The 19,003-nt window shown below is 48.3% G+C and overlaps 1 gene segment (V, D, J or C); it reads left to right on the top strand.

Annotated features, from left to right (window-relative positions):
* The window catches only part of LOC141556155 (immunoglobulin lambda variable 9-49-like), a 1,090,947-nt gene extending 1,072,897 nt beyond the window's left edge, over nt 1-18,050 (top strand). The window contains 2 exon segments of the V gene segment in view: nt 16,128-16,162; nt 17,634-18,050. Coding sequence covers nt 16,128-16,162; nt 17,634-17,953 — 355 coding nt within the window.
* Nucleotides 18,051-19,003: the final 953 nt, after the last annotated feature.

Here is a 19,003-nt window from a genome sequence, read left to right as displayed (position 1 = left end):
CCCTTCTGCTTTTTCTCCCTTGACATCATCCAAGGTGTCCCCCTCACCTTCTGGCTTTTGCATTTCCTTACATGAGCACATCTTAGAATGTAGCACTAGCCCGACATCCTCAAACTGATCTGCTTTCTTTCATGAAAATTATCCTCCCCTCAAGCCAGGACCTGGGCAAGGACCTCTTCCCACCACGTCTCTGAGAGCCTTGGGAAAAATTGGCCTGCTTGCATCAGGTCTTTTGGCGGCTCCATCACTCCCAGGACACCAGAGCACAGGGAAGAGACCGGTGGTTCCGCTGTGTCCCCAACAGCTGGTCATCGAAGGCTGCCAGGACAGAGAAACAACGGCAGGGGATCCCTGACATCTCAACTTCCCTGGAAGGCTGCCAAGGACAGGCAGGGTTTCATGGCCATCAAAGGACAGATCCCCATGACTAAATATACACCCTGGCCACGTGGCTTCCTTTTCTTGATGCTCTTTCATGCAGCTGCTCCCACTGCATACATTTACTCACTGGCCTCCCCTCCACACAACAACCCCGGCCACACTTCTCTGAGCACACGCCCCTTGTGTTGTTGTTTGTATTCTGCCATGTTCAGGAGCTAATCCTTTAGCTGCTTCTCTTCCTTCTATTCCATTTCCCAGGTCAGCCCCAGGCATCCCCCTCCCTCTCCTGGTTGGGAAGGAGTTCTCTCAGCTGGCTAATAAGAAAAAATAAAGATTTGGATTAGTCCCCAGGAGCCATGGAATGATACAGACACACAGAGTGTCTTGAACCTGGTGTAGCCTGTAGCCCTGGACCTGCCCTGTGCCTTGGACTTGGGGACATTGCCCCAGGGGAAACATGTGAATCCCATAAAATCACAGGACGCTCCTGGAGAAAGAGAGAGAGAGCAATGGAGAGAACTTGAAGAAGAAACCTCAGATTTTCCACTGCATAAAACAGTGGACCGCGTCCTCATCAGAGACCATGGAGGAGAACATCCACTGCATAATCCGTGGGAGAAAGGGGCCCCATCAGTGGGAGTGCTCCAGGAACCCTGCTTCCAGGTTACAATACACTGACTGCAGCAAAACCTCGATCCTTGTGCAGCCTTTTCTAACTCTCCCTCCCTTTCCAGGCTCCTCCATCACTGCTCTCCAGTTAAGTGGATAGAGCAGCAGCCCTAGAGCCAGGAAATGGGCAAATATGGCCTCGGACACTTGCTCACTGTGTGGTGCTGACCCAGTCACAACCTCTGGTTCCTTCTTTGGAAAACAGGGACTTTAATAGCACCAACCAGCCCAGACTCGTTATGGATATCACTTTGTCAAGCCCTTAGCCCAGTGTCTGCCACACAGTGGGCACTTGATCAAATCTTTCTTCCAGGCATCCTGTCCTTCTCCCTCTAGGTAGGGAGAATGGAGCCACCTGCCAGTGGCTGCTGGAGGGCTAACTCAGACCTATAGAATGGATCTCTTCCTGTGAGAGGATGATGATGATACAAGGAGACTGGGAGGCAATTGTTATTCTCTGACCTCTCTCTCCTCTTCCCTCTTGCCTCCAATTTATTTCATTCCCAAAACATGAGGAACATCTGGGTAAACAAAGTCTGCTTTGCAAATCCTTCAAGTGTTATGGTTCACAGCTGGGGAGGCTCTTGGAGAGTTGACCTGCCCCTTCACTTAGGCAGAGTCCTTAACATCCCCACTCTGGGAATCTCTCATCCTGGGCTACTCATTGTCTCTGTCGGCCTCTCTCTCTCTTTCCTCCCCATCACTTTTTTAGGCTGAGATCTTCATTTATAACATAAATATGGAGAGTGGGGTCCTTTGTCCTTCCTAGGCCTGATAAAATAGGAGGGGCTCTGGGTATAACCTGATTACTGTCCTCAGAAGACACCTGTCTGTATTATCAGATGAAGGAAGTAGACTAGTGAGGATGTGGCAGGGGCCAGACTGCACTCACACCATGATGTCCAGGGCAAGAACAGTGTCCCCTGTTCTGCTCAGCCACCATCTCCAGGACAAGGTCCACTTCTGCACTCCATAATTGAGAAAGCTATTTATAAAATAGAAGATAATTTTTGAAAAGGAAGAGAACCCACCTTGTGGAGGAATAAGAAAGTCAAGGCCTTATAGAACCATTTTTATTATAGTTATATGTTTTTAATGACAGAACATGTGCATGGGTAATTTTTCAACAGTGACCCTTGCAAAAACTTCTGTTCCAACATTTCCCTTCCTTTCCTCCACCTCCTCCCCTACATGGCAGGCAGTCTCATACATGTTAAATCTGTTAAAATATTTATTAAATACAATATATATGTACATTTTTATACAGTTCTCTTGTACAAGAAACACCAGATTAAGAAAAGTAAAAATAACCTGGGAATAAAAACATAAATGCAAGCAGTCCACGTTCATTTCCCAGTGTCCTTTCACTGGGCTTGCTTCATGAAACTGAGGGTCTGTGTGAAGAAGATAAAACTAGGATCAGGAAAAGAGCCTAGAAAGATGTCTTCATGTATCTATATGGTTAGCTCAGGGTGGATGAATCAGACTATCCCAGAGCCCCAAATGAGAAGCAACTGACAAAGAAAACTGCATTGGAGTTCATCCTAAGGGAAAGTGGCTATCATTTGGAGCTGTCCATGGTAGAACAACCCTCCCGGGACATCAGCTAGTGGAACTGAATGAATTTTGGATCATATGAAAAGTCAGTGAAAGGGCCAAGAGAGATGTCTTCGGGTATCTAAATGGTTAGCTCAGGATGGATGGATGAAACTCATTCTGCCAGATTCCAGAGCCCAAAACTAGAAACAACTGACAAAGAAAACTGCCTTGGAGTTCATCCTAAGGGAAAGTAGCTAACATTTGCAGCTGTCCATGGTGGAACAACATTCCTGGGACATCAGCAAGTGGAAATGGGTGTACCTTGGATCTCATAGGAATGCAATGATGGGAATTGTGAATCCAGAATCCTTTGGAGAAGAAACCTTTGAGTTTTCAGGCCCCTTTCTCTTCTACATTATTATCATCAGGTCTGTTACCAGGTCTCCTCTGAGGGAAGAACTTTCTTTGCTCACAATTAAGCCTCACTCCACACTGCCAAGTACTGGTGAATGCTTAGCAGCACAGTGGGCACTTGCTAAATTGAGATGGAGTGGCTTACGGCTTGCTTGATAACAGCTGATTCTGAGAGTGTTACTGGCCATGGCTCAGACACAGGAGGTGAATGGGGGCTGAAATCGCTAGATGATTCTTAATTCCCACATGGAGTGACCATCCTTGAGTCAAAAAGCTGTTTTAAAGAAAAGAAAAAAATAGGCTCAATCCTCAAAGGAACTAACTTAAGCAGCCGTGATCCCTCAACTGTTATCCCTGCACTAATGACCATAAGAATAATCGAGCAAATCCTGGAGCCAGTGCTCTAGCTCAGGGTGAAGGGTAAAAGGGAACTAAATGAAGGAGGGAAATGAAAGGAAAGACCCATTTCAAGTCCCATTTCACCCTAAAATCCTCAAATAGCCAGCACTTGAATCAAGGCATCAATCCCACCAGCCCCTGCAGCCCATAAGACATGGCTCCACACTGTTAGGAAAAGGAATATAGGCAAAAAAAGGTCATTCCAGAACGCTAGACATAGCACTCCCCGGCTTGTTGATCATGCACATCATGTCGGTCAACTCCCTGGAAACATGAGTCCCAGAAATTTGCACCAAGAATTAGGTGATTTCTCTATAGTGCTTGGAGATCCTAAGATAACAAGCTGGGGGGACTATATTGGACTTAAAATCCCCACGGGACATGATGTGTTCCCTACAGGTGACTTGGGGAATTCCTGAATAAGACCCTGGCATGGCACCTCATGTCCACCTACATAATGGGTTTTCTCTCAAGTCTTGGCTGGAGGGGCAAGTGTTGACTGACTGGGGAGTTGGGGGACACCTGCTCTGTGATGAGGGGGAGAGGGGCCTCTGGGCCAGATGGAGGGGCCAGGGTTCCTGTCTCACAGCTGCACAGAGGGGAAGGGGAGGGGGGGAGACAAGTCACTGAGAGGTTTTTGTGCGGGGCTGTGTCACAGTGTTATGTGTTCGGCGAAGGGACCCGTCTGACCATCCTGGGTGAGTCGCTCTTTTTCTCTCTCCCTTTCCGGGATACTGGGGGCTCTGGGAAAATTTCCCCTGGTTTATTCTGTGCACTCCTGGGTCCTAGCTAGGGTCCCATTTGCCAACTCCTCCTAAAGATCCAGTCAGCTGTGGCCCCAACCTCTGCCTTCTTTGCCCCCTCTTCTCTGGGGCACCCTTCCTCTCTGGGGGCTCTCTCAGGGGCTTGGATGATCTATGGAAATAGCTTTGACTCATTCCCAGCCTTGCTCTGTCTCCCTCCACCCTTTGGGCTCAATGAGAAACCTTTAGAAATTCAGACACCAAAGATCTGAGCACAGGGCTGCACTCAAGGGACACTTGGGGCCGGGCCCAGGGAAGTCTGGGGGAGGAGGGTCAGACCTGGGCTCCTTCAGGGAATAGTTAGTTCCCCAAGAGAGGGTTTGGAGGGACAGGGAGCTGTACTTCTCAGAAGGAGCCCCTCATCCTGGGGTGCTCAGTACCCTAAAGGGACAAATAGAGGGGGCATCTCTGAGACCCTGGGGGAGGAACACACAAGAGACCTGCTCCCACAAGAGAGCACGTATGGGGAACATGGGGCAGAGGGGGGCATCTGGCCAAAGACAGACTCCCTGGAACACATGGGCTTAATGAAGACTGAGCGCCTCTGGAACAGTCTGCAGAGCCCAGGGACTCCCCACATCGGCCCCCCGGCCCAGCAGAGACGGCTCCGCACAGACTTCCTCGGAGCAGGCAGGCTGACCCAGGGGCCCACTCCACAACAGAGAAAGCCCCAAAGACACACTGACTCCCAGCACTCAGAGCAGGATTGCTCCAGGCAAAGGGAGGGCTCAGGAAGGACAGGCAGGGCTCCCCAGGACAGGAAGGAGAAGGGGAAGAAGGGGCAGGGCAGGGAGGACAGCTCTGGCCATCCACTGCACTTCCCGGCAGCACTGCCTGCGCTCTGCCTGGAGGGGTTAAGAGGAACCTGAGCAGAGCCAGACCTCTGACAGAACAGGTCTGGCCTGGCAGGTGAGTGGACAGAGCAGCAACCCTGACTGACCAGCAGGTGAAGAGTTTACAGGCCACACAGGAGAAGGACTGAGCTCCTGGTGCCCACAAATTCAGGCCAGAGTCCACTCTACACAAACCCGGAGCAGCAGAGAACACAGGAGCGCTAGAGGGGGTCACACAGCATGGCTCCAAATCTGTGCCCTACTTCTTCCTACTCGTGGGACATTTGTGGGACTTTCCATGCTTGGGGACTCAGTTTGTTCATCTGTGTGATGGGTGGACTATAGGAGAAAAGATCCTTCTAACCCAAGACCTCTGACACACTTAGCCAGGCCCTGCTTTTTCTCACCAAGCACTTTCCATCCCTCAGGCTCTGGTGGGATATGGACTCCACTTTCACAGCTTGGGACCAGGGGTCTCTTGGGCCCTGACCTTTTACTTTTCTCTCTACCTAACCCTGCCTCTTTTTCCACGCCTCCCAGGTCAGCCCAAGGCATCCCCCTTTATCACTGCCTTTGCTCGATACCAACCTGAGCTAGACACACAAAAAGCCACCCTCGTGTGCATGATAAATGACTTCTACCCAAGGACTGTGGACGTGGCTTGGACCAAGGATGGCTCCCCCGTGACCCAGGGAGTGATGACCAGCCCCCCAGCCCGCCAGAGTGACAACAAGTACTGGAGCAGCAGTTTCCTCTCCCTCTCTGCTGACCAGTGGCGTTCTAGCAGCCTCTACACCTGCAAGGTCACCCATGAAGGCCAGGTCTTCCAGAAGGAGCTGTCCTCCACCCAGGGAGTTTAGATGCCCACATGCCCCCTCCCTCAAGCCCCACAGTGGACTTCCCCACCTCTTCCCCCCTCCTCCCCGACTTTCAATAAAGATCTTCTTTAGCATTCAATTGTCTCTCAGGTCTTCTGAGTATGATCTCCCCTCCCCTTGATGGTGGCTCACAACATGGGGGCCCCTGACATTCCTCATGGGAAAAAAACAACTCATGCCAGGCCCCCGGCTGGGTGGAAGATGAAAGTCCCTTCCCATAAACGTGCTGACTTCTTCCCAAAGTCCTTCTTTCCATTCTGAAACCTGACCTGAATCTGAAATGATTTTTGTTCAAAGGGGAATGAAATGAGACAAGGGGTAGGAGGGAAATATAGGTCCAGTGCATGAATCTCAGGGCCCGGAGGCAGGAAAACCTGAATTCCAATCCAGCCTTAGACACTTCCTAATTACGCCCCCTGATTTTCCTTTATGTCCTTATCTATAAAATTCCAGAATGGAAATGTCCACCTGCCTGCACTGTGGGGAGTATACAAGTAGGTAGCACCTGTAAGGCTCTTTGCTAAACTTAAAACTTATGTAAAGGCTAGCTTCTATCGCTATCATTATCATTTTTATTAGTATAAATTTTGCTTCTATTAATAGTCCCTTCCTCCCAGGGGTGTTGTAAAGATCAAATCAAATAGCTTAACCAGCATGCTTTGCACATCTGGATGGCCTAAAGAAATCCTGGCTGGGGGATTTGATTGGACCAAAGGCAGCCAGGAGCCAGGCCCAGGGTGGTGAGGGAGAGATCCTGGGAGAGTAAGAGTGAGCTAAAAACCAGGCCATTGTGAGGGGGGAGGAGAAAGCAGACAGGACAAAATTGGGAGGGAACTGAATAGGCGGGGAGAGTGACAGTGGGGAGGAGGGGAAGAGGAGACCTACTCTGTTGACCTGAGTGATGGGGAATTTGGGCACTCACTTGGCAATGGGAAGGACATCACCATGACAACCTCCCTTCTGCTTTTTCTCCCTTGACATCATCCAAATACTCGCCTCCATGTGTCCCCCTCACCTTCTGGCTTCTTGATTTCCTTACATGAGCACATCATAGAATGTAGCACTAGCCCGACATCCTCAAACTGATCTGCTTTCTTTCATGAAAATTATCTCCCCCTCAAGCCAGGACCTGGGCAAGGACCTCCTCCCACCACATCTCTGAGAGCCTTGGGAAAAATTGGCCTGCTTGCATCAGGCCTTATGGCGGCTCCATCACTCCCAGGACACAGAGCACAGGGAAGAGACCGGTGGTTCCGCTGTGTCCCCAACAGCTGGTCATCGAAGGCTGCCAGGACAGTGAAACAAGGGCAGGGGATCCATGGTGCCCCTGACATCTCACCTTCCCTGGAAGGCTGCCAAGGGCAGGCAGGGTTTCATGGCCTTCAAAGAACACATGCCCATGACTAAATATACATCCTGGCCACATGGCTTCCTTTTCTTGATGCTCTTTCATGCAGCTGCTCCCACTGCATACATTTACTCACTGGCCTCCCCTCCACACAACAACCCTGGCCACACTTCTCTGAGCACACGCCCCTTGTGTTGTTGTTTGTATTCTGCCATGTTCAGGAGCTAATCCTTTAGCTGCTTCTCTTCCTTCTATTCCATTTCCCAGGTCAGCCCCAGGCATCCCCCTCCCTCTCCTGCTTAGGAAGGAGTTCTCTCAGCTGGCTAATAAGAAAAAATAAAGATTTCAATTAGTCCCCAGGAGCCATGGAATGATACAGACACACAGAGTGTCTTGAACCTGGTGTAGCCTGTAGCCCTGGACCTGCCCTGTGCCTTGGACTTGGGGACATTGCCCCAGGGGAAACATGTGAATCCCATGAAATCACAGGAGGCTCCTGGAGAAAGAGAGAGAGAGCAATGGAGAGAACTTGAAGAAGAAGCCTCAGATTTTCCACTGCATAAAACAGTGGACCGCGTCCTCATCAGAGACCATGGAGGAGAACATCCACTGCATAATCCGTGGGAGAAAGGGGCCCCATCAGTGGGAGTGCTCCAGGAACCCTGCTTACAGGTTACAATACACTGACTGCAGCAAAACCTCGATCCTTGTGCAGCCTTTTCTAACTCTCCCTCCCTTTCCAGGCTCCTCCATCACTGCTCTCCAGTTAAGTGGATAGAGCAGCAGCCCTCGAGCCAGGAAATGGGCAAATATGGCCTCGGACACTTGCTCACTGTGTGGTCTCTGACCCAGTCACAACCTCTGGTTCCTTCTTTGGAAAACAGGGACTTTATTTTTTTTTTTTTTGTTTTTTTGTTTTTTTGTTTTTTTTTTTTTTAATTTTTTATTTTATTTTATAATTATAACATTTTTTGACAGTACATATGCATGGGTAATTTTTTACAACATTATCCCTATGCACTTACTTCTATTCAGATTTTTTCCCTTCCTCCCCCAACCCCCTCCCCCAGATGGCAAGCAGTCTTATATATGTTAAATACATTACAGTATAATTTAGATACAATATATGTGTGTAGAACCGTATTTTTTTGTTGCACAGGAAGAATTGGATTCAGAAGGTAAAAATAACAGTTTACATTCATTTCCCAGTGTTCCTTTTCTGGATGTAGCTGGTTCTGTCCATCATTAATCAATTGGAATTGGATTAGATCTTCTCTATGTTGAAGAAATCCACTTCCATCAGCATACATCCTCGTACAGTATCATTGTTGAAGTGTATAATGATCTTCTGGTTCTGCTCGTTTCACTCAGCATCAGTTGATGTAAGTCTCTCCAAGCCTCTCTGTATTTCTCCTGTTGGTCATTTTCTTATAGAACAATAATATTCCATAACATTCATATACCATAGTTTACCCAACCATTCTCCAATTGATGGACAACCATTCATCTTCCAGCTTCTAGCCACTATGAAAAGGGCTGCCACAAACATTTTGGCACATACAGGTCCCTTTCCCTTCTCTAGTAGTTCCTTGGGGTATAAGCCCAGTAGTAGTATGGCTGGGTCAAAGGGTATGCACATTTTGATAACTTTTTGGGCATAATTCCAGATTGCTCTCCAGAATGGTTGGATTCTTTCACAACTCCACCAACAATGCATCAGTGTCCCAGTGGAAAACAGGGACTTTAATAGCACCAACCAGCCCAGACTCGTTATGGATATCACTTTGTCAAGCCCTTAGCCCAGTGTCTGCCACACAGTGGGCACTTGATCAAATCTTTCTTCCAGGCATCCTGTCCTTCTCCCTCTAGGTAGGGAGAATAGAGCCACCTGCCAGTGGCTGCTGGAGGGCTAACTCAGACCTATAGAATGGATCTCTTCCTGTGAGAGGATGATGCAGGGAGACTGAGAGGCAGTGCCTGTTCTCTGACCTCTCTCCTCTTCCCTCTTGCCTCCAATTTATTTCATTCCCAATGCACAAGGAACTTCTGGGTAAACAAAGTCTGCTTTGCAAATCCTTATGGTTCACAGCTGGGGAGGCTCTTGGAGAGTTGACGTGCCCCTTCACTTAGGCAGAGTCCTTAACATCCCCACTCTGGGAATCTCTCATCCTGGGCTACTCATTGTCCTCTCCCCCATCACCTTGTCTCCCATATCTGCACCTTCATATGTCCATCCCCCAGGTAACTCTCCTTCCTCACTGAGGATCTCCAGCGTCACTCAGATTGAGCCAAGAGACCACTTTTTCAGGAAGTCTTTGCTGGTCCTAGAAGCATCTAGAACCTTCTTTTCTTGGATACTCTCTGTCTCCTTTGTAGAAATGCCAGAGGTCCTTCACTACATACATAGCTCCGAGGAGAGGAGAGAAGAGAAAAGACAACACAAGAAGAGAGAAACACTAAGGAGAGGAGGGACTGAAGATGGGGAAAGAAAGACAGACAGAGGGAGCAAGAGAAAGAGAAGAATGGAGTCAGCAAGCCACAGAGGTACACGATGTTCCACAATTCCTGTGAAAATGCCATAAGCTATTGGGAAGAGAAAGTTAGTGAGGAGCCAGAAGAGGAAGCTGAGATTCCCAAGAGTCAGTGGGGCAGACCATGGCAGACACACCCACTGCCTTTGGGGGACACAATCACTAACCAGGCACTGGGGGGGAACATGGGGCCTCTGAGCCCGCCCTCTCAGGATCCTCCTGCAGAGGTGGGAGGGTCACTTTCCTCGGCCACTGACTCTGAGCCCCCATTTAGGGGCCTAGGGATTCACACCCCACTTCCGTTAAGCATCAATTTGGTTTTACAAAGAGATATTGGCTTTGAAGCTATATAGAAAAACAAGAACATGGATAATTCCCTGGTGCAGAGTGAGGGGTGACAGCAAATGAGCCATACAGTTCACCTCGGCTCCTATGCACTTTTAATCCCAAAAAGGTAAAGTGCAAAACCATCCTGGTCAAAAATTGCACCTGGTTCGCTTCTCTTGTGCCCAAGCTCTGAAGTCATTGATGCTGAGCTGGCAACATCCCAGCTGTATCCCTGGCCTCTGATCCTGCCAAACTGGCTGCTAGCTCAGATCAGAGTCCACTCCCGTGCTCAGTTGGCTGTTCTCTTAATGTATATGCTTTTTATTTACAAAACATATACCTGGGTAATTTTTTTTAATTTTTGAATAGATTTTATGTACCAGATATATGCATGGGTAATTTTACAACACTGACAATTACCAAACCTTTTGTTCTAATTTTCCCCTCCCCCCCCCCAGATGGCAGGTTGACCAATACATGTTAAATATGTTAAAGTATAAATTAAATACAATATATGAATACATGTCCAAACGTTGTTTTGCTATACAAAAAGAATCGGACTTTGAAATAGTGTACCATTAGCCTCTGAAGGAAATCCAAAATGTAGGCGGACAAAATTAGAGGGATTGGGAATTCTATGTGGTGGCTCATAGTCATCTCCCAGAGTTCTTTGCTGGGTGTGGCTGGTTCAGTTCTTTACTGCTCTACTGGAACTGATCTGGTTCATCTCATTGTTGAAGAGAGCCACATCCATCAGAATTGATCGTTCATACAGTATTGTTGCTGTGTACAATGATCTCTTGGTCCTGCTCACTTCACTCAGCATCAGTTCATGTAAATCTCTCCAGGCCTTTCTGAAATCAACCTGTTGGTCATTTCTTACAGAACAATAATATTCCATAATATTCATATACCACAATTTATTCAGCCATTCTCCCATTGATGGGCATCCACGTAGTTTCCAGTTTCTGGCCACCACAAAGAGGGTTGCCACAAACATTTTGGCACATACAGGTCCCTTTCCCTTCTTTAAGATCTCTTTGGGATATAAGCCCAGTAGTAACACTGCTGGTATGCACAGTTTGATAACTTTTTGAGCATAGTTTCAAATCATTCTCCAGAATGGCTGGATATATTCACAATTCCACCAAAAATGTATCAATGTCCCAGTTTTCCCACATCCCCTCCAACATTCTGCATTATCTTTCCCTGTCATTCTAGCCAATCTGACAGGTGTGTAGTAGTATCTCAGAGTTGTCTTAATTTGCATTTATATGATTAATAATGACTTGGAGCATCTTTTCATATGACTAGAAATAGTCTCAATTTCTTCATCTGAAAATTGTCTTTTCATATCCTTTGACCACTTATCAATTGGAGATTGACTTGATTTCTTAGGAATTAGAGTCGATTCTCTCTATATATTTTGGAAATGAGGCCTTTATTGGAACCTTTGACTGTGAAAATGTTTTCCCAGTTTATTGTTTCCCTTCTAATCTTGTCTGCATTAGTTTTGTTTGTACAAAAACTTTTCAATTTGATATAATCAGAGTTTTCTACTTTGTGATCAATAATACTCTCTAGTTCTTCTTTGGACATAAATTCATTCCTCTTCCATAGGTCTGAGAGGCAAACTATCCTATATTTCTCTAATTTATTTATAACCTCATTCTTTGTGCCTAGGTTATGAACCCTTCATGGGTAATTTTTCAACATTGACTCTTGAAATCCTATTGTTCCAAATTGTCACCTCTTTCCCTCCAACCCCTCCCCTAAATGGCATGTAGTCCAATGCATGTTAAATATATTAAAATATATGTTAAATCCTTACTGCCCAAGGAAAATCAGATTAAGAAGGAAAAAAAAACTGGGAAAGAAAGCAAACAACAACAGAAAGCATGAAAATGCTATGTTGTGGTCTACACTTAGTCCCCAAAGTCTCTCAATGGGTGTGGTTGGCTCTCTTCATCACTGGACAAGTGGAACTGGTTTGAATCATCTCATTGTTGAAGAGAGCCAAGTCCATCAGAATTGATCGTTCATACAGTATTGTTGCTGTGTACAATGATCTCCTGGTCCTGCTCATTTCACTCAGCATCAGTTCATGTAAGTCTCCCCAGACCTTACTGACATCATCCTGCTGGCCATTTCTTTTTTTTTTTTTTTTTTTTTTTTTCCTGCTGGCCATTTCTGACAAAACAATAATATTCCATAAAATTCATATACCCCAATTTACCCAACCATTCTCCAATTGATGGACATCCGTTCATTTCCCAGTTTCTGGCCACCACAAAGAGGGCTGCCACAAACATTTTTGCACATACGGGTCCCTTCCCCTACTTTAAGATCTCTTGGGAATATAGGCCAAGTAGAAACACTGCTGAGTCAAAGGGCATCATTATCATCATCACCACCACCACCATCATCTGCATCGTTGCTAAACCAAGAAACAAGACTCGGAAAAGAAAGATTGCTGGACTTGGTGACCAAAGGGCTTGAGTTCAAATACTGCCTTGAACATTTAATTAGCCACCTTACCTTGGAATAGGCACTGCCTCCTCTTGGGATTCAGCTTCCTCCACTGTAAAAATGACAGATTGGACCAGAAGACGCCCAAGGAGCTTTCTAGGTCTCCATCCTCTGGCCATAATAAGGAGGATCATGCTGTTCCAGATCTTTCACTTGCTCAGGGGAAGACAAGTGGACATAACAATCTCTCACTGTAAATGGGCAGTTCTCTCAAACAGAGTCTTGTTTGGGACATTGAAAGGCTTCTGACTGGCCCAAGGTCACAACTATGCTGTATTTGAGATAGAGTTGAAACTCAGGTTTTCTGGATTCCAAGATGACATTCAGTCATAAGAACAAGAGCAGATGATGGAGAGTGAACTCAGGATACTTAGAGAGGAATGGCGCCAGACAGACCTTAGGATTGGAGGAGTATAGAGGGCCAGAATTTTGGAGAAATATACTAGAAATGGGGCAGCTAGGTGGCTCAGTGGATAGAGCACCAGCCCTGAATTCAGGAGGACCCGAGTTCAAATCTGGCCTCAGACACTTAGCACTTCCTAGTTGTGTGACCCTGGGCAAGTCACTTAACCCCAGCCTCAAAAAAAAAGAAAAAAAAATCCTAGAAAAAGGATACTTATGGCAAGGTGTTAATCCAGAGGAATTGGTGAGATGATGGTTCTTTAGTATACATATACTTAGTACTTAGCATGGTGATGTCATGGTTCTCTAGTTCCCATAGATACTCAGTGTTAGGTATGGTGATGTCACGGTTCTCTAGTTCACACATGCTCAGTGTGCTGTAATGATGTAATCATACCGAGGTATTTAGGGCTGAGAGGACTGCAAATGAGACATTCCATCTTTGACAAGCCTCATGGTGGCTCTCCTGCCTCCTTCACTCCTCCCCTAAGACCAAGGACTCTGGCAGCTCCCAAGGTCCTCCAGAGAGCTAGCCCAAACATTACAAAGGAGGTGGGATCAAGAATGAGCCTTTAAAAGCCAGGAGAACCCTGGGTAAAGCAATGGAAAGTGGGCTGCTTGGCACTCACCCACCATGAGATTCAATTCCAGCACTGCCAGCCCTAACTGGGTGACCAGAGCAAGGAATTGTATTTCCTGGGGCTCAGTTTCTTCATCCCTAAAGTGAAAATAAATACTTGGACTATGTGGTCTCTGAGTCCCTTCTGATCGTCCTTTCATGCTTTGATATGAATTTGTGAACACGAATCCAAGGATAGAGATCAATGCCCACTGTTCAGGTGCTAGGAGCAGGTTCAGGGTGGACTTAGGTAAGGATGACTTTTTGTGAAGATCTGCACTCTGAAGGATTGTTAGGGAGAGGGAGAGATAGCTCCAGGGAGCTAACCAGGAAGTTCTTTGGATCATAGATTTGTGGATAGAAGGGGATTACCTTAAAGAGCATCTAGGGCAGTCCCTTCCCATATGAGGCCGCTCTTTCTATCTCTATCTCTGTATCTCTCCATTTCTGATTGTCTGTGTCTCAGTCTGTCTCTTTTTATCTCTCCCATCTCTAACTCTCTCTGACTCTCTCTCTCTCTGTCTCTCTCTGTCTATCTTTTCCTCTCTCTATCTCTTTCTCCTCTTTCCTTCTTCCCCATCCCTTTCTTAGCCTGAGGTCCCCATTCAATAAGAATGAGTATTGGGGTTCTTTGTCCTTCCTGGGCGCTGCTGAAACAGGAGAGACTCTGGGTGTAACCCGGCTACTGTCCACAGAAAAGATCTGTCTCGAGTATCTGATGGAGGAAATAGACTAAGAGGTGAGAATGAGACAGGGGTCAGGCTGCATTCATGCTGTGTGGTGTCCAGGCCAAAAGAAAACTCTCTTCTGTTCTGCTCAGACCCATCTCAAGAACCAGAGCTGCTTCTGGACACCAGAAGTGAAGAAGGATGCTGACAAAGAGAAGGTAATTTTTAGGAAGAAGCAGGACTCAGCTGGGGAAAAATGGGAGAATCGTTTGAAGGAGGTGAAGGAATTGGAGAATCGTTTAAAAGAAACTTGGGGTCTGCTGTGTGAAGAAGCTAAGATTGGGATCAGGGAAAGGGCCAAGAGAGCGGTCTTAGGGTACTGAAAGGGCTAGCTCAGCATGGAAGAATAAGGCTCCTCCTGCCAGGCTCCAGAACCCAGAATTAGAAGCAGCAGAAAAGGAAATACATAGCAGTGGGAGCAGGAGCACACACTCGGAGCTGTCCATGGTGGAATGACCTGGGTGGACATCAGCACCTTACTCAGGCAGGAGGCCATTCTGAATCCAAACTCCTTTGGAGGACAAGCCTCTGAGGGCTTGTAAAGTGGGATGGCGTCTAGGAGCTTAGAGAAGGGATAAATGCCAGAGATCTGGGAGTCTTCTCTGAGCTTCACTTTCACCTTCTAGGCTGTTGTTCAATTATGACCAACTTTTCATGATGCCCTAGACCCTAACAAGCCAGACCTTCAGTCTCCACCATCTCCACGAGGCAGAACAAGGGAAGAGCTTTCTGGGCTAACAAGGCTCACTCCACACTGCCAAGGATTTGGAGCACAGTGGGCACTTACTAAATTGAGATGGGCTGGCTTACAGCTTGCTTGATAACGGCTGATTCTGAGAGTGTTACTGGCCATGGCTCACACACAGGAGGGGAATGGGGGCTGAAATCTCCAGATGATCCTTTATTCCCACATGGGGTGACCATCCTTGAGTCAGAAAGGCCTCGTTTTAGAAAGAAGAAAAAAGAGTCAGCCTTCAAAAGATAACTAAGTTAAGCAGCCCCAATCCCTCCCCTGTCTTCCCTGCACTGATGACCAGAAGAATAATTGAGGAAATACTGGAGCCAGTGCTCTAGCTCAGGGTGAAGGGTAAAAGGGAACTGAACTGAGGAGATAAATGAAGGGAAAGACCCATTTCAAGTCCCATTTCACCCCAAAATCCTCAAAAAGCCAGGACTTGAATCAAGGAATCAATCCCACCAGGCCCTGCAGCCCATAAGACATGGCTCCACACTGTTAGGAAAAGGGAATATAGGGAAAAAGAGGTCATTGCAGAAGCCTGGACATCGCACTCCCCGACCTGTGATCATCCACATCATGTCGGTCAACTGCCTGGAAACATGAGTCCCAGAAATTTGCACCAAGAATTAGGTGATTTCTCTATAGTGCTTGGAGATCCTAAGGTAACAAGCTGTGGGGACTATATTGGACTTAAAATCCCAACGGGCCATGATGTGTTCCCTACAGGTGACTTGGGGAATTCCTGAATAAGGCCCTGGCATGGCACCTCATGTCCACCTACATAATGGGTTTTGTCTCAAGTCTTGACTGGAGGGGCAAGTGTTGACTGACTGGGGAGATGGGGGACACCTGCTCTGTGATGAGGGGGAGAGGGGCCTCTGGGCCAGGTGGAGGGGCCGGTGTTCCTGTCTCACAGCTGCAGAGGGGAAGGGGATGGGGTGAGACAAATGACAGGGAGGTTTTTGTGCGAGGCTATATCACGGTGTTATGTGTTCGGCGGAGGGACCCGTCTGACCGTCCTGGGTGAGTCGCTCTTTGTCTCTCTCCCTTTCTGGGATACTGGGGGCTCTGGGAAAATTCCCCCTGGTTTATTCTGTGCACTCCTGGGTCCTATCTAGGGTCCCATTTGGCAGCTTCTCCTAAAGATCCACAGCCTGCTGTGGCCCCAACCTCTGCCTCCTTTGCCCCCTCTTCTCTGGGGCACCCTTGCTCTCTGGGGGCTGTCTCAGGGTTTGGATCATCTATGGAAACAGCCTTGACTCTTTCCCAGCCTCGCTCCCTCCACCCTTTGGGCTCAATGAGAAACCTTTAGAAATTCAGACACCAAAGATTTGAGCACGGGGCTGCACTCAAGGGACACTTGGGGCTGGGCCCAGGGAAGTCTGGGGGAGGAGGGTCAGACCTGGGCTCCTTCAGGGAATAGTTAGTTCCCCAAGAGAGGGTTTGGAGGGACGGGGAGCTGAACTTCTCAGAAGGAGCCCCTCATCCTGGGGTGCCCAGCGCCCTCAGGGACAAATAGAGGGGGCATCCCTGAGACCCTGGGGGAGGAGCACACAAGAGACCTGCTCCCACAAGAGAGCACGCATGGGGAACATGGGGCAGAGGGGGGCATCTGGCCAAAGACAGACTCCCTGGAACCCATGGGCTTAATGAAGACTGAGCGCCTCTGGAACAGTCTGCAGGGCCCAGGGACTCCCCACATCAGACCCCCCCGCTCAGCAGAGACGGCTCCGCACAGACTTCCTCGGAGCAGGCAGGCTGACCCAGGGGCCCACTCCACAACAGAGAAAGCCCCAAAGACACACTGACTCCCAGCACTCAGGGCAGGATTGCTCCAGGCAAAGGGAGGGCTCAGGAAGGACAGGCAGGGCTCCCCAGGACAGGAAGGAGAAGGGGAAGTTGGGGCAGGGCAGGGAGGACAGCTCTGGCCATCCACTGCACTTCCCGGCAGCACTGCCTGCGCTCTGCCTGGAGGGGTTAAGAGGAGCCTGAGCAGAGCCAGACCTCTGAGAGAACAGGTCTGGCCTGGAAGGTGAGTGGACAGAGCAGCAACCCTGACTGTCCAGCAGGTGAAGAGTTTACAGGCCACACAGGAGAAGGACTGAGCTCCTGGTGCCCACAAATTCAGGCCAGAGTCCACTCTACACAAACCCAGAGCAGCAGAGAACACAGGAGCACTAAAGGGGGTCACACAGCATGGCTCCAAATCTGTGCCCTACTTCTTCCTACTCGTGGGACATTTGTGGGACTTTCCATGGTTGGGGATTCAGTTTGTTCATCTGTGTGATGGGTGCACTATAGGAGAAAAGAGACTTCTAACCCAAGACCTCTGACACACTTAGCCAGGCCTTGCTCCTTCCCACCAAGTACTTTCCAGCTCTCAGGCTCTGGTGGGATCTGGACTCCACATTCATGGCCTGGGACCAGGGGTCTCTCGGGCCCTGACCTTTTACTCTTCTCTACCTAACTCTGCCTCTTTTTCCACGCCTCCCAGGTCAGCCCAAGGCATCCCCCATGATCACTGCCTTTGCTCCATCCAAAGATGAGCTAGACACACAAAAGGCCACCCTAGTATGTCTGATAAATGGCTTCTACCCAAGCACTGTGGACGTGGCTTGGACCAAGGATGGCTCCCCCGTGACTCAGGGGGTGATGACCAGCCCCCCAGCCCGCCAGAGTGACAACAAGTACTCAACCAGCAGTTACCTCTCCCTCTCTGCTGACCAGTGGCGTTCTAGCAACCGCTACACCTGCAAGGTCACCCATGAAGGCCAGGTCTTCCAGAAGGAGCTGTCCTCAGCCCAGTGCACTTAGATGCCCACATGCCCCCTCCCTCAAGCCACACAATGGACTTCCCCACCTCTTCCCCCCTCCTCCCCGATTTTCAATAAAGATCTTCTTTCTCATTCAATTGTCTCTCATGTCTTCTGAGTCTGATCTCCCTTCCCCTTGGTGGTGGCTCACAACATGGGGGCCCCTGACATTCCTCATGGGAAAAAACCAACACAGCCCAGGCCCCCGGCTGGGTGGAAGATGAAAGTCCCTTCCCATAAACGTGCTGACTTCTTCCCAAAGTCCTTCTCTTCATTCTGAGCCCTGACCTGAATCTGAAATGAATTTTGTTCAAAGGGGAATGAAATGAGACAAGGGGTAGGAGGGAAATATAGGTCCAGTGCATGAATCTCAAGGCCTGGAGTTAGGAAAATCTGAATTCCAATCCAGCCTTAGACACTTTCTAATTATGCCCCCTGATCTTCCTTTACTCCCTGTGTCCTTATCTGTAAAGTGTGAGAATGACAACATCCACATAACTGCACTGTGGGGAGTATACAAGTAGGTAGCACCTGTAAAGCTCTTTGCCAAACTTAAAAGTTATGTAAAGGCTAGCTTCTGTCATTATCATTATCATTTTTATTAGTGTTAGTTTGGCTACTAGTAATAGTCCCTTCCTCCCAAGGATGTTGTAAAGATCAAATCAAATAGCTTAACCAGCATGCTTTGCACATCTTGAGGGCCTGAAGAAATCTTGGCTAGCTGATTTGATTGGACCAAAGGCAGCCAGGACCCAGGCCCAGGGTGGTGAGGGAGTGATCCTGGGAGAGTAAGAGTGAGCTAAAAACCAGGCCATTGTGAGGGGGGAGGAGAAGGCAGACAGGACAAAATTGGGGGGGGACTGAATAGGCGGGGAGAGGGACAGTGAGGAGGAGGGGAAGAGGAGACCTACTCTGTTGACCTGGGTGATGGGGAATTTGGGCACTCACTTGGGAATGGGCAGGACATCACCATGACAACCTCCCTTCTGCTTTTTCTCCCTTGACATCATCCAAATACTCGCCTCCATGTGTCCCCTTCACCTTCTGGCTT

The sequence above is a fragment of the Sminthopsis crassicaudata genome, chromosome 1 (genome assembly GCF_048593235.1).
Source record: "Sminthopsis crassicaudata isolate SCR6 chromosome 1, ASM4859323v1, whole genome shotgun sequence".
NCBI lineage: Eukaryota > Metazoa > Chordata > Mammalia > Dasyuromorphia > Dasyuridae > Sminthopsis > Sminthopsis crassicaudata.
The sequence above is the reverse complement of the archived record's forward strand: the minus strand, read 5'-3'. Positions and strand labels throughout refer to the sequence as shown.